This window comes from Salvelinus fontinalis, chromosome 37, assembly GCF_029448725.1.
Source record: "Salvelinus fontinalis isolate EN_2023a chromosome 37, ASM2944872v1, whole genome shotgun sequence".
In the NCBI taxonomy this organism is placed as follows: Eukaryota; Metazoa; Chordata; class Actinopteri; order Salmoniformes; family Salmonidae; genus Salvelinus; species Salvelinus fontinalis.
Window position 1 is genome coordinate 16,826,070 of NC_074701.1, and position 12,825 is coordinate 16,838,894.

Here is a 12,825-nt window from a genome sequence, read left to right on the forward strand (position 1 = left end):
TTCTGAATTAAATTTGTGGCTGTAGGCAATTGTAATATTGTTGCTCAACATGTCAGATTTAAACAATAAATATTGTACTTCCAGACTGTATGATACAGAAAGATCTGTCTGCGATTCTTGGTGGAATATGTAGAAACATTTTGTTTTAATTATTTATCCTACATTTATGGCAAATAAGTTGCACCAGTAATTTAGGATTGGTTTGCAAATGGGCCATTACCTGTGGAATATCTTCATTCAGAATTGCATATATAAAACTGTTCTTTTTTTCATAATAAAGGCAACTAAATACAGTTTTAAAATAAATCTGTTCCCATTTCTCTAGCATCGTTTACTAGTTCAGTGTTGTTGCTGTATGGATGTCTTTGTACAGTGGTAGTGGTCTGTCCAGATATCATTCTGTGGTCTGGTCATTCTACAGGTCAGAGTAGAATGCCTGTGTGTCACATTCTCATGAGTCCCCTCAGTACACCAACTGCTCATTTCAGACTTAAGGAAAAGGTCAGAGATTCACAGTTCCTTGGATCTTACAATATGCCAAGCCACATTTGTTTGTAACTACAGTATTTTCACTGACCTGGCCTCCATTGATCTGCTCCATAAGCAGCTGAAGTGTGACCTGATTTCCAGTAGACCCGACTCAGCAGAATTCCATAGTTGAGGAAATACTGTTCCATGAATCTGTGACCTGTAGACAGCCCATTTCCGATTACTCAGCTTTAAGAGCAAAAACTCAGTAGGCAGCACAAATCTGATAATTATTATACCCGAGCTCTACCCAAACTGATTGTACATTAAATGAAGCAGCCAAATAAAAGGTTTGTTTAATCAGAAGGAACAATGTGTAGTTTTCACCAGGCTCATTCTGTGAATGAGGATAACAGTTTGATGAACAAAGTTTTCCATGGTGTTTAAAAGTTAACATTCCCAATTGATTACTACAGTAACAAAGACAGTTAAAAACATCCTGTACGTTAAAAAAGGCTAGTTATGTCTGAGCGCTCTATTCAATCAGATCCGCTTTAGCCAACATCCGCAAAGTGGTCGTTTTGGCAGTGAAGGTGGAACTGCGTTAGAGCTGTCAAATCCACAAGCGGCTCCTGGCATTATACCTAAAGCGGACATTGCCCTTGGCTGCACCGAGTCTCATTAAGAGAAATCCCATGCAGCCTTGTTTACATTTTAGAACACTGGAATTTGAAAAGAAATCCTCATTATTTAGTTGAATGATTTTCAAATTCAGCATAATTATTTCCATATAACCTACTTTCTCATTCTGAACATCTTAACGCGAGGGGTGTGGCTTTGACAAATCAAGAGCAGCTGCTCACCAATTTGACAGCCAACGCGGTTACACCTCCGACGCCGCCAAAACATCAGGTATGCATGCGGATGCCGACTATTGCCCGTTATGATTGAATTTAGGCACTTTTCATCCAGGTTTTCCATGCATACAAAAAGTATCAAACTCATAAAAACATGGGACCTCCAAACTGTGCTGTTGTCTCTGGCTGGTGATTATCACAGAGGCCATATCTTGCATATAGCTGCCACCTGATCAATGATATGATTTCAAATACAACTGTAAGGGCACAATGGTTCACCATCCTATATTACCAATCTACATATACAACATCAACACAAATGCAGACCTTCACTTCTGTCAATCCAGGAAGAAGGCTCAACATTATGTACCAGAGACAGGTGACACAATCTGAGGCCATAATCAACTGGTTGAGTTCACCCTGAAAAAAGACTTGCTGGAAAATATTGCAGTGCTCTACCCAGTGTACTAAATTCACAGCACCTTTAGTGAAGACACTTAGATGCCACAGAGAAATATCAAAATAGGTTAAAAAACATTATGTCATGCATGTAACAGAGTGAGTTGCAAGAGGAGTGCAATAGGTCATTATTAATAACTGTGTAACTCAAATGATTAAACATCTGCTTGAGCATATATCACAAGGCAAATAATACTTTGCTTCTTCAGCACACATTATGCATACATTTAAAAAGCACTTAAGAAAACAATGTAACAAAAGCATGACAACAGTCAAGTGGTTCTCTTTTCAACACAACGAGGTCATTTCCTTTAAGGAATGTTAGTGAAGATGCTCCTGCACCTCATCAAGCCTCCTCCACCAATCTGCTCTCATTCTTCTTCACTGAAAAGGATAATTACTTACGATAAATAATACAACTGATAGCCCGAAACTAGACGGTGATGTATAGTAATCATAGCCCGATCTCTATGTAACCACAGAAACATACTATCCATATCTTGCATGGAGCCTTCACTAAGCTGTCCCCTGGACCTCCACGCTATCGGTGTCCCCAGCGCCGGTCTCCTCTGCCCCGCAGGGCTCCCTGGGCTGGGTCAGGCTGTCCATGGCCGAGAGGATAGAGGAGAAGAGGTGCTCTGAGTGAGTCTCCAACGCCCTGGACTGCCTCTCAATAAGACCAAGGGTCTCCTTCAGAACTGGGGGACATAAGAGGAAGAGAGTAGTATAGGGAAGAAAAATGAAAAGAGGAAGAGAAAAAAGAAATGGAAAGCTTTAGTGACTGCCAGACATCTACAGTATACCAGTGTTAGCTGTTAAACTGACACGTATGAGACCTGAAACCAAGACAAGCTCGCCACTGTTAGCAGACAGGAAATGTTACCCTTTGATCAAGGTAGCCTTCACACAAACATGTAAGCTAATCATGTAATGTCATTTGAATTTGGAGCCCTTTACAAAACAGGCAACGCCCACTTCAAGAGTCTCAGATGTTGCTGTGTCACGCAACTCATTTGACTCTCCCTTTAGTAAAGGAGCACAAGCATATATATTTCAGAAGGAGTCTGGTCTGACAGGCTGATCCGCTTGAGTTGAGATCGGGGTCATTGCTGTGTGAAGGAAGCCTCATTTATCGGTCCTAATAGTCAGGGTGGGTGACACCTGAGATTCAGTAGGTAACAATGAAATAGCTGCAGGCAAAGAGAAACTAGTCAGTGATGGAAATCTCACCGGGAGAAGTGGAGGTCATACAACCCAGGAGAAGCTCTCCAGTCTGCAGAACAGAGGTGGTCAGAGGCTGGTGGGCATTTACTTCTCTCTGAAACCTCTATGGAGGGAGAGGCAAGGGAACGAGAGAGAGTGATGAGAGTGAAAAAGACAAAGGGGAAAACAGAGGGAGTGGGGAGACAGAGGCATATAGAGATAGAAAGATAGCAAAAGACAGAAACAAAAAAGAGAAAAGGGGGCAGAGGGGGTTGAATAATTATAAGCCACTTCCCTTCTCCCAAGATACTACGCCAAGAGTTATCACTTTTGAACAAGGACGTGCATTGTACACCCACAGAATAACATATAGAATTGATTTATAGGATCTTTGGGTGTAAACTACGGACCTTATAATCCGCCAGGGAAGACTTGACACTCTCGATGTCCACAGAGGGCGGAGCCAGCACCTCCATCCTCTCCACCACAGTGTACAGCCATTGGATGAGCTCCTCCAGGTTAGAACAGAAGGTCTGATGGGTAAACAGGTTGTCAGTCCCAGAATTAATATCAAACTGCACCACAACCGTTTGTTCGTGGATTTGGATTGAATAGAGGTGAGACCTGTGTACTGTACATGTATTATGCGTTATAAACTGGGTGGTTCAAGCCCTGAATGCTGATTGGCTGACAGCTGTGGTATATCAGACCGTATACCACAGGTATGACAAAACATTTATTTTTACTGCTCTAAATTACGTTGGTAACCAGTTTATAATATCAATATGGCACCTCTGGGGTTTGTGGTATATGGCCAATATACCACAGCTAAGGGCTGTATCCAGGCACTCCACGTTGCGTTGTGCATAAGAACATCCCTTAGCCATGGTATATTGGCCATATACCACAAACCCCAGAGGTGCCATATTGATATTATAAACTGGTTACCAACGTAACAATACCACACCCCCTCTGCGTTATTGTTTAAATATACCATTATCAACACATTGCATTGATTGTGTAAGGTGTATTGTATTCCATTGTGTTGGGAGGTACTGTATCATATTGCATTTTTATTTTTTAATTTTTTTACATATTGGTGGCAGAGGCACACCCTTGTCTTTATATCGCACATAATAAAGCAATTATTTTAGCTCTCTGTCCTTACCTGGATGTGCTGCATGAGGGACTCCCTGTGTCCCTGCTCCCCCTGGCTCCCCCTCTGGAACTCAGGCAGGGTTAGTCCACTCAGCTGGTCCACCATGGCCTCCACCTCTCTCAGACTGGCCCTGCTCACTCCCCTGCCTGCTACCCCAGCCTCCATCCTAGAACCAGAGTTTCTGGCTGCTTGGGAGGATTCCCCACTATGGACCACTTTAGAGACTAAAAGTGTTTGAAGTCAAACATGTTAAGTTAAGAAATATTACAAATACAATAAAATACTATATATTTTTTAAAGCCTACTGAAATGCTGCCACCAACACATACCTTTATTAAAGTATTGAAGCGCTTCAGAAATGGGCACCTCTTTCTGCTTCTCATCACCCTCTCTTTCTTCCTTTTCATTCTGCTCCTGTTCTTTTCTCTCCTCCTCTGCCTCCTGTTTCTCAGCCAGGGTCATGGAGGACTGGACGGAGGTGGTCCCCCTCTCCAGGGACTCCCAGCTGGCTGTGACAGGCTGACTGAGTTGGGCCGTCACCTCCCTGACCTGCCGGGACAAACCCCGGAGCTCCTCTAACTGCTCCGGAAGAGACCAGAACTCCTCATCCCAAGCCCCCCCTCTGAGGCACCCTGGCTGGGGAAGGATACTGGTTGTGCGGATGAACGTGGTGGAAGAGGAGACGCCGTGATGGCAGTAGCGACCTTCCCCGATACGATGCAAAGGATCCAGACCACCACCTCCACTACAGTCCAGACTCTCCACGGATAGACCAATAGGGTCCGCAGAAGATAAGGGGCTACTGGAAAGGCGACCATCCGAAGACTTGGGGTGTGAGAGCCCACGCAGCTCAGATGACCTCTGAGCTATACCCGGCATCCGCCTCTCCCTAGCCGTCCCAACCCCTGCCGTGCCAGTCAGGGAAAAGTCCAAAGCTGACAGGCTGGTGGAGCTGCAGATGCGGTCCAGGTCTATTCCTGAGTCCTGGAGGTTTGGGTCTGTCTGGATTAGAGGTCCACCCCCTGCATCAGAGGTATCCCACCCACCTACCACCCTACCTGGCCTCAGAGGGTAGGTGTAGTCCAGGAGGGCTTGGTACTCCTTATCAGGGTCCCAGCTCGAAGAGCGTCGGTCTGGGGAGGGGGGCAGGGAGCTGGGAATGGCGCAGGCCCAGTAGTTGGCCTGGTGGGGGGACATGGTGTGGAGCACAGGGTTGGAGTTGCCCACTGAAGGGCCTACATTTAGATACATTTCCCTTCCTCTTCCACGTGATTGACAAACTTCACCTGCTTCCAATCTCAGCTCTGTCCATCTCTGTCTGGATGGGCGCGAAGGGGGGGTGTAGGAGGGCGAGAGGGGAGATAGCAGAGTGGAGGTCCACTTGGAGTTGAGTGGAGTAGAGAAAGTACGGAACTCCAGGGGTGGGCTGGAGAGGCTGCGTCGGCCAGGCCTGCTGCCAAGGTACGATGAGCTGAAGGTGGGTTCTTCATGTGACAGACAGGCCCTGAGGTCTGACACCCCTAGGGAGGTGCTAAGGTCCTCTCTGGAGGCTGAGCAGGTTGAGATGTTGGCCTGAGAGGGGTTGAAGTTGTCTGGGAACTTCTGTTCAGCCCATCGGGTCTGGAAGTCAAACTCGCTATGATGGTGTGCTTCATTACTGCTACCTTCCCCCTGTCGCTCCTATGGTGAAAGAATATGGAAGGAATAGGACATTTGGTAGAGCTAACATACAATGTGGTGTTCATTGTTGTTATTTGTACAGTAGTAGTAGAATTTTTTTAAATGTTTTATGTGCAGTCAAAGGTCATCTAAATCAAACATGTTTCAATACTTGTCATAAGTCATACAATAGTAGCAGTCCTATCTCACCTTTTCTGGGTGCTCCTGTAGGTAGGATTTCTTTAGGATGGAGGTCTGCTGCTCTGTGGTGGTGACCAGCGGTTTCCTCATAGAGTACTGCCTCCTGTCACTCATATACCTGGAGGTGGGTGCCATGGTAACACTCTTTCGGGGACCACCCCGGTCCCTGCCACCTGTCCCCTTCTCCCCATCTTTGTCATGCTGCGTTGTGGTTGTCCCCGTCCGGATAAACTCTGGAATCCGGGTCTTCCATCGCCCACTGCAGCCCTTGGACTCCATCGGGGAGATGGATGCTGGGAAGGCCCTGTCAACTCCCAGTGCCATGGTTACGGGGAGAGGCCCAGAGATGCGTCATGTGTCCAAGCGACCTCTGAAATTGACAGCAAAAAAATATACATTTCAGTCTTTAAACAGTTGTTGTGATGTAAACCAAAGACACTTGTGCTATACTACTGGTACCGTGATCTGTTGTGTGGTCAGGGATGGTAGCACAGATAAGAGGAAGAACACTGCCCTTTGTCCACTTCCGCAGTGTACCTTATAGTAGCATAGCTACAACCAGACAGACCAGCCATATAAACAAACATTTAGCATCCATCCAGCCACAGCCGCCAGTCAAGTCATGCTGAACTTTCAAATATAAAACCATCATATTAGCTGTATTCGTCACAAAGTTAAATAGCTCTCATAAGCTCGATTATATTTAATGATAGTGATATTCCATACTGGACTCATTAGGAACCAAAATGATTGTAAATATAATTGTAAAAACAGACAGCTAATGCTCTGTGTGTCTCTGGGGTGTGGCGCTCCATCTAGCGTCCTCCCTGCCGGTTTGAGTATGTCTTGTTGCCATGGGGCAATTCCACAGTAACGGAATTACGCCAACTCCGATTTTTCACTTTAAAATCTATACCAAACAAAAACCATTGTTTTCAAAGTTTAACAAACCGTAGAGAAGTCTATGCACAATAACTACTTTTAAACAATTTCCACTGGAACATTTTACAAAAACCCATTTAATGGAAGAACTGTGCAGATGCAAAGTATTGTAACAGAATTACGGTAAATCTCCCTCTGTTTTTTAAGCGACCACATTTTCCAAAAACTCTTAAATATCTGCTCCGAATTAAGATAAATATATATATTTTTTTATTGGGTGTCAGCTATGACATCTAGAGTTTAAAAAAAATATATATATATATTTTGGTTATTGAACTACAGTAAGCGAAGTGGCTTCACACCCGGTAACAAAATTACGGTAACGGAATTACATCATGGGTCCCTGATCTATACTACACAGAAATGCATAATTATGGATATAAATGTAATTCTCTTCATGGTGATGTATTATGAATAGGTACACAAAGGTAGAAATAGGCAATGGGTATTATTCTACACACTGGCTATTATTCGAATGAAAATTTGGTTGGTCCGGACCTAATCTGAACCAATCATAGACATCTATGTTTCACAAGTTTGGACATCACAGTAGAGTGCGGTACAGTACAGGGCAGTAGAGTACAGTACAATATACTTTACTCAACTTATTTACTGTACTGTGTTGTCCAAACTTGTGAAACAGATGTCTACGATTGGTTCAGATTTGGTCCAGTCACCAATAATGGACGTTTATGTTTGGGCCAAATCAACGCCCATGGACGTTGAAATCAAGGCCAGGGCAGACTGAACAAATTTCAACAACCATGGATGTCCAGTGTCGGTCGGTGCTCAGTGGGTGAGGATGCTGGTTACAGTACATGGAAAGAGGGGGCTCATGGGTGTCATTAACAGCCAGAAGAGGTAATAAATGGAGAGGGATTTTCTCAATTAGATTTGCTCAACTCCCGCGTCCTCTCTTATCTCCTTTTAAAAAAGGTCAAAGGTAATCAAGCAGAGGCAGCGCGGAGAGTGAACGTAGACAAAAATGTACTTTTATGAAATGAGAAGCACCTTCTCCCCTAGCGTACCATGTGGCAAATGGCGTTTACAGGGGTGGTTCCCAAAATAAGTGTAAAGTGATTTATGCAAGAATTGTATAGATAAAAAGGAGAAGTAGAATATTGTTTTTAAATGTGTACATGCTTTTCTCCTCCGGCAATACAACATCTGATTCAAAGGGTGTGTGGCAGATATCAAACTCTTCCACGGTAGGACACACTTGTTCTTCCTCACCAAAAGGAGGTTATCAAGGAGGGGAGGACAGTCTTCCGTTGGCCTCCTAACAAATTGACACACTCCGCGACCACTTATCGGTTTCCAGGTCACGGAGGAGAGGACAGACTTTTGCCCAAATGAGAAAAGGCCATAGAAGAGAGAGGCAGCGAGAGGGGGAGGGGTTGTCTAGACTGTTCACATTCTCGCTTTGACCACTAGAAGTTAAAACCAGAAAGAAAACCTGTATGAACATAACCTGTATGAACATAACAGTATGCCATTGGTAGGGATGACAGTAGCAAGTGACCAAACTGTGGTTTGTGACTACTATGATTTTGTATTGTAGCCAATTCAATTGCAATAAATCCGTTACGGATGTTTTTGTAATTCTGTTACCGATTTGGTAACAGAATTACGTGTTTTAAATCACTTAATTATTCATATACAAAAATGTAAACCACTAAAAACACTTCCTAATTGATAGTTCTACCTTTACTTGTTACTTCTGTGAACTTTCATTATCCTCCCTAACAAGGGTGAAAAATTAGATAATATCTTAAAGATGTGGGTTTTTGGTAACGGAATTACAAGGCACAAACAATGTTTCTTCAAACTTATACGGCAAAACATTTCCCCAAAACTAAATATGAAAATGTTGATATTAGTTGGCAGGAGTCTTTACTTCACATTGTGTTTTGATGTATTTCTAATGCTTTTTATGTTAGATGTTTTCTAAGACACATATTCCATCTGTTTAACCAGAAATCAAAGCCATTACTTATGCAAAAAAAATTAAGATGGAAAATGTATCTATGCCTTCATTTCCCCAAAATATAGACTTAGCTTTCATTTGACATGCTCCTATAAACGTCACATGGTGCTGCTCATGGAAATAACCCATGGCAAACGACTAGAGTGGCTCTCTAAAAAGCTGATCATGAGGGTAGTGTCAATCAAAGCTTTACTACAGAACAAAGACTGACAGAACACTCTAGAACGCTGATCATGAGGGTAGTGTCAATTGCCTACTAACAATAATTTGATTTGCCCCATTTCCTTCTTTGTTACCTTTATACCTATACTACAAGATATGATATAAGTGCAGAAAAAAGCTTACTGTGTTTGAATTCAACGAAAAATACACTTATCAATTTAATCTAAGTTCATTTCTTACCTCTCTCTTGAAGCCGCCACTGATCAAATTATTTTAGCCCGCTGTGCCTCTTTGTTACTCTCATTTGAAGAAGAACAGTTGTGGATACTGGCCTAGCAACAACATGTTTGCCTTTACTCGCACATGGCATAGGTACACTCATTGAATTACTGATACTGTTGTTCAAGAGCCAATGAGTCTTCTTGTAGCTTGCTTACCTGACTTTTCTGGGAACAAGACTCATTTCCTTGTATAGATTTCTCATTATAGAATCAGCCTAGTAAGACTAGATGTATTTGGTGATACAATTTGATGTATTTTACTGGATAATCTTGGACACTTTAGATCTGTGAATTCGTAAAGCCTAGAGCAGCTCTCTGCACCTGTGTGTTTGAATGTGTTGCTCAATTATTTTCCAACAGTCAGGGTATTTATACATAGACTTCAAACATTAACTTTGAGCCAAGCTGCCCTGGCCTTCCCTTGAACATACAGTAGTAACATGTAGGTATTGTCCAGCCCAAGATAATGAGTCCTTGTGATGGGTAGAATGCTTGGCTGGCTACCCAAACGCCACATTTATTGTCGTTTGGGTAGCCAGCCAATTATTTATCTGTATTTGAGTCCCTCCCCAATGATTTCTAGAACGCTAAAACATTCTAGCTGGTTTGATTAGTCCCAGAAACCGCTGGTACAAAGCAGCGTTTTGAAAATTCGTTAACGGCTTTGAAACGCTGATTGGTTAGAGATGATCCAATTGCTGATGACTTTGTTTTGTACAATGACGGCAGTCTCAGACTGATGTAGCGAACATAACAAACACTGCGTAAGAATTCAGTTTGAGTAATCAGGCAAGTAGAATGCTTAGCAAACTATCACTCTATTAGTCTAGGCCACTGAATATTGATATAATTCAAAATGTGAAATGAACTATCCACAAAGGCAACATTCTGTAAGACAAAGGCACTAGTTTATCCTAGGCAGCCGCTAGTGCGATCTAGCGCCCACTAGAGGCTGGCTAGGCTACACTAGCTATATACCTCCAGAGAAACCCGTGACAACACATTCAAAATAATTATCAATGTAAGGTCTACAGTGTGTACCGAGGTTACTGGTTTTCAAATAGCTATCTGCTATCCTCAACCAGTCCTAAAATGACATTAGCAGCCCTAGCCATTTATTAAGAAAAGCATTCACTCCACGAGAGGCTCAAACAGAACATACCTTATTTCTTTAGCGCACGCGTCTGTTAGATGAATGTATTCCAACTAAACGTGTTGCAATGGACGCATCCTTACGGTAACATTTGTTTCACCACGTCCCTTCTTGTAACAAAGATACATCGGCAAAGGAAATAGTTCAATTGTAAACAGGCGTGGCAAACGGAAGAGGCTACTGCACAGTTTCAGACCGTAGCTAACACTACCCCCTAGTGGGGCCACATCTGTAACAATTACTGTAGTTCCTTCATTTTTATTATTCAATGCATTCGTTTTCACATTGATCACAATATTTCATAATTTAATATCACAACTGGACTCAATACGGGTTGAATAATGGCATATTGGTGTGCTGGTATTAGAACACTCATGTAATCTCAGTTTGTTTTAAAGAATCGTCAATACAGCCATAACGTATCAGACCATCGCAACAGATGCAGATGCATCAATACTGAACAAAAACATAAACGCAACATGCAACAATTTCAAAGATTTCACTGCGTTACAGTTCATATAAGGAAATCAGTCAGGACATTGCTTACATCCGCTATGACAGGCTCATTGTCCACCCTACCAGAAGCCTGGAAGGGATGAGAAAGCCAAGCCTATGGGTTCATAGCTTCAACACTGCAGCACACACACACACACACACACCAATTGATTAATGGACTGCTGAATGTATCTTTTTTTCAATGTCTTTGTTTGCTATTTTCCACATTATGTCTATCTCTGATAAGCTACCCAGGAAAGGGCTGAACATAGCCCATATTAATATATGTAGCCTTAGAAATAAGGTTAATTAAATCAATAACTTGCTAACATCAGATAACATTCATATTTTAGCAATTTCTGGGACTCACTTAGATCATTCATTTGATTATACAACAGTAGCAATACAAGGATATAACATCGATAGAAGAGACATAAATGCTTATGGGTGAGGTGTTGCTGTATATTATCAGAGCCATATCCCTGTAATGCTTAGAGAAGATCTTATGTCAAGTGTTATTGAAGTGTTGTGGTTGTAGGTTCACTTGGCACATCTAAAGCCTTTTCTTTTGGGGTGTTGCTATAGGCCACCAAGTGCTAACAGTCAGTATCTAAATAATGTGTGAAATGCTTGATAGTCTATGTGATATAAACAGAGAGGTCTACTTTCTTGGGGACCTGAATATTGACTGGTTTTCATCAAGTTATCTGCTCAAGAGGAAACTTCTCACTGTAACCAGTGCCTGTAATTTGGTTCAGGTTATTAATCAACCTACCAGGGTGGTTACAAACACTACAGGGGCAGCAGGTACCCTAGTGGTTAGAGCGCTGGACTAGTAACCGAAAGTTTGCAAGATTGAATCCCCGAGCTGACAAGGTGAAAATCTGTAGTTCTGCCCCGGAACAAGGCCGTTAACCCACTGTTCCTAGGCCGTCATTAAAAAGAAGAACGTGTTCTTACCTGACTTGCCTAGTTAAATAAAGGTTAAAAAAACACTACAGGAACAAGATTATCCACATGTATGGATCACATTTTTACTAATACTGTAGAACTTTGATCTAAAGCTGTATCCGTACCCATTGGATGCAGTGATCACAATATGTGGCTATATTCAGGAAAGCCAAAGTTCCAGAAGCTGGGCCTAAAATAGTGTATAAGAGATCATACAGATTTTGCTGTTACTCTTATGTGGGTGATGTTAAAAATATTTGTTGGTCTGATGTGATTAATGAGGAGCATCCAGACGCAGCACTTGATGAATTTATGACATTGCTTCTTCCAATAATTGATAAACATGCACCTGTTAAGATACTGACTGTTAGAACTGTTAAGACTCCATGGATTGAGGAAAAACTGTATGGTTGAAAGAGATGGGGCAAAGGGAGTGGGCTAATAAGTCCGGCTGCACATCTGACTGGCTTACTTACTTCAAATTGAGAAATTATGTGACTAAACTCAACAAAAAGAAACTGTATTATGAAGCCAAGATCAATGATATAAAGAATGATGGGAAAAAAATGTGACTACTTTAATATAAATTATGGGCAGAAGGACAAATTCAACTCCATCTTTCATCAAATCAGATGGCTTATTCATCACAAAACCATTTGATGTTGCCAATAATTTTCATGATTACTTCAGTGGCATAGTGGGCAAACTTATGCAGGAAATGCCAACAACGAACAGTGAGCCATCGTATTCATGCATAAAAAAACGAATAATGAAAGAAAAGCATTGCAAGTTTGAATTTTGTCAAGTTAGTGTGGGAGAGGTGAAACATTATTGTTATGAATCAATTA

The 12,825-nt window shown here is 42.2% G+C and overlaps 1 protein-coding gene across 1 annotated transcript; it reads right to left on the reverse strand.

Moving 5' to 3' along the window:
* Positions 1-2,292: 2,292 nt before the first annotated feature.
* LOC129836256 (centrosomal protein of 68 kDa-like) lies at positions 2,293-10,738 on the reverse strand. The gene is made up of 7 exons (XM_055902176.1): positions 10,541-10,738; positions 6,016-6,376; positions 4,476-5,826; positions 4,156-4,370; positions 3,398-3,520; positions 3,015-3,111; positions 2,293-2,482 (listed from the first exon to the last, which is right to left on the reverse strand). Exons 2-7 carry the CDS (start codon positions 6,328-6,330, stop codon positions 2,301-2,303), a joined length of 2,283 nt encoding a protein of 760 aa, XP_055758151.1. The 5' UTR covers positions 6,331-6,376; positions 10,541-10,738; the 3' UTR covers positions 2,293-2,300.
* Between the last annotated feature and the right edge of the window lie 2,087 nt (positions 10,739-12,825).

What these genes read in the sequence shown, in the direction of transcription:
- LOC129836256 (XM_055902176.1), bottom strand. Translation starts at nt 6,330, where the DNA reads ATGGCACTGGGAGTTGACAGGGCCTTCCCAGCATCCATCTCCCCGATG. An exon ending in GCTTCAATACTTTAATAAAG is followed by an intron (nt 4,371 to 4,475) that starts GTATGTGTTGGT and finishes AAACACTTTTAG; the next exon opens with TCTCTAAAGTGGTCCATAGT. An exon ending in CCCTCATGCAGCACATCCAG is followed by an intron (nt 3,521 to 4,155) that starts GTAAGGACAGAG and finishes TTTACCCATCAG; the next exon opens with ACCTTCTGTTCTAACCTGGA.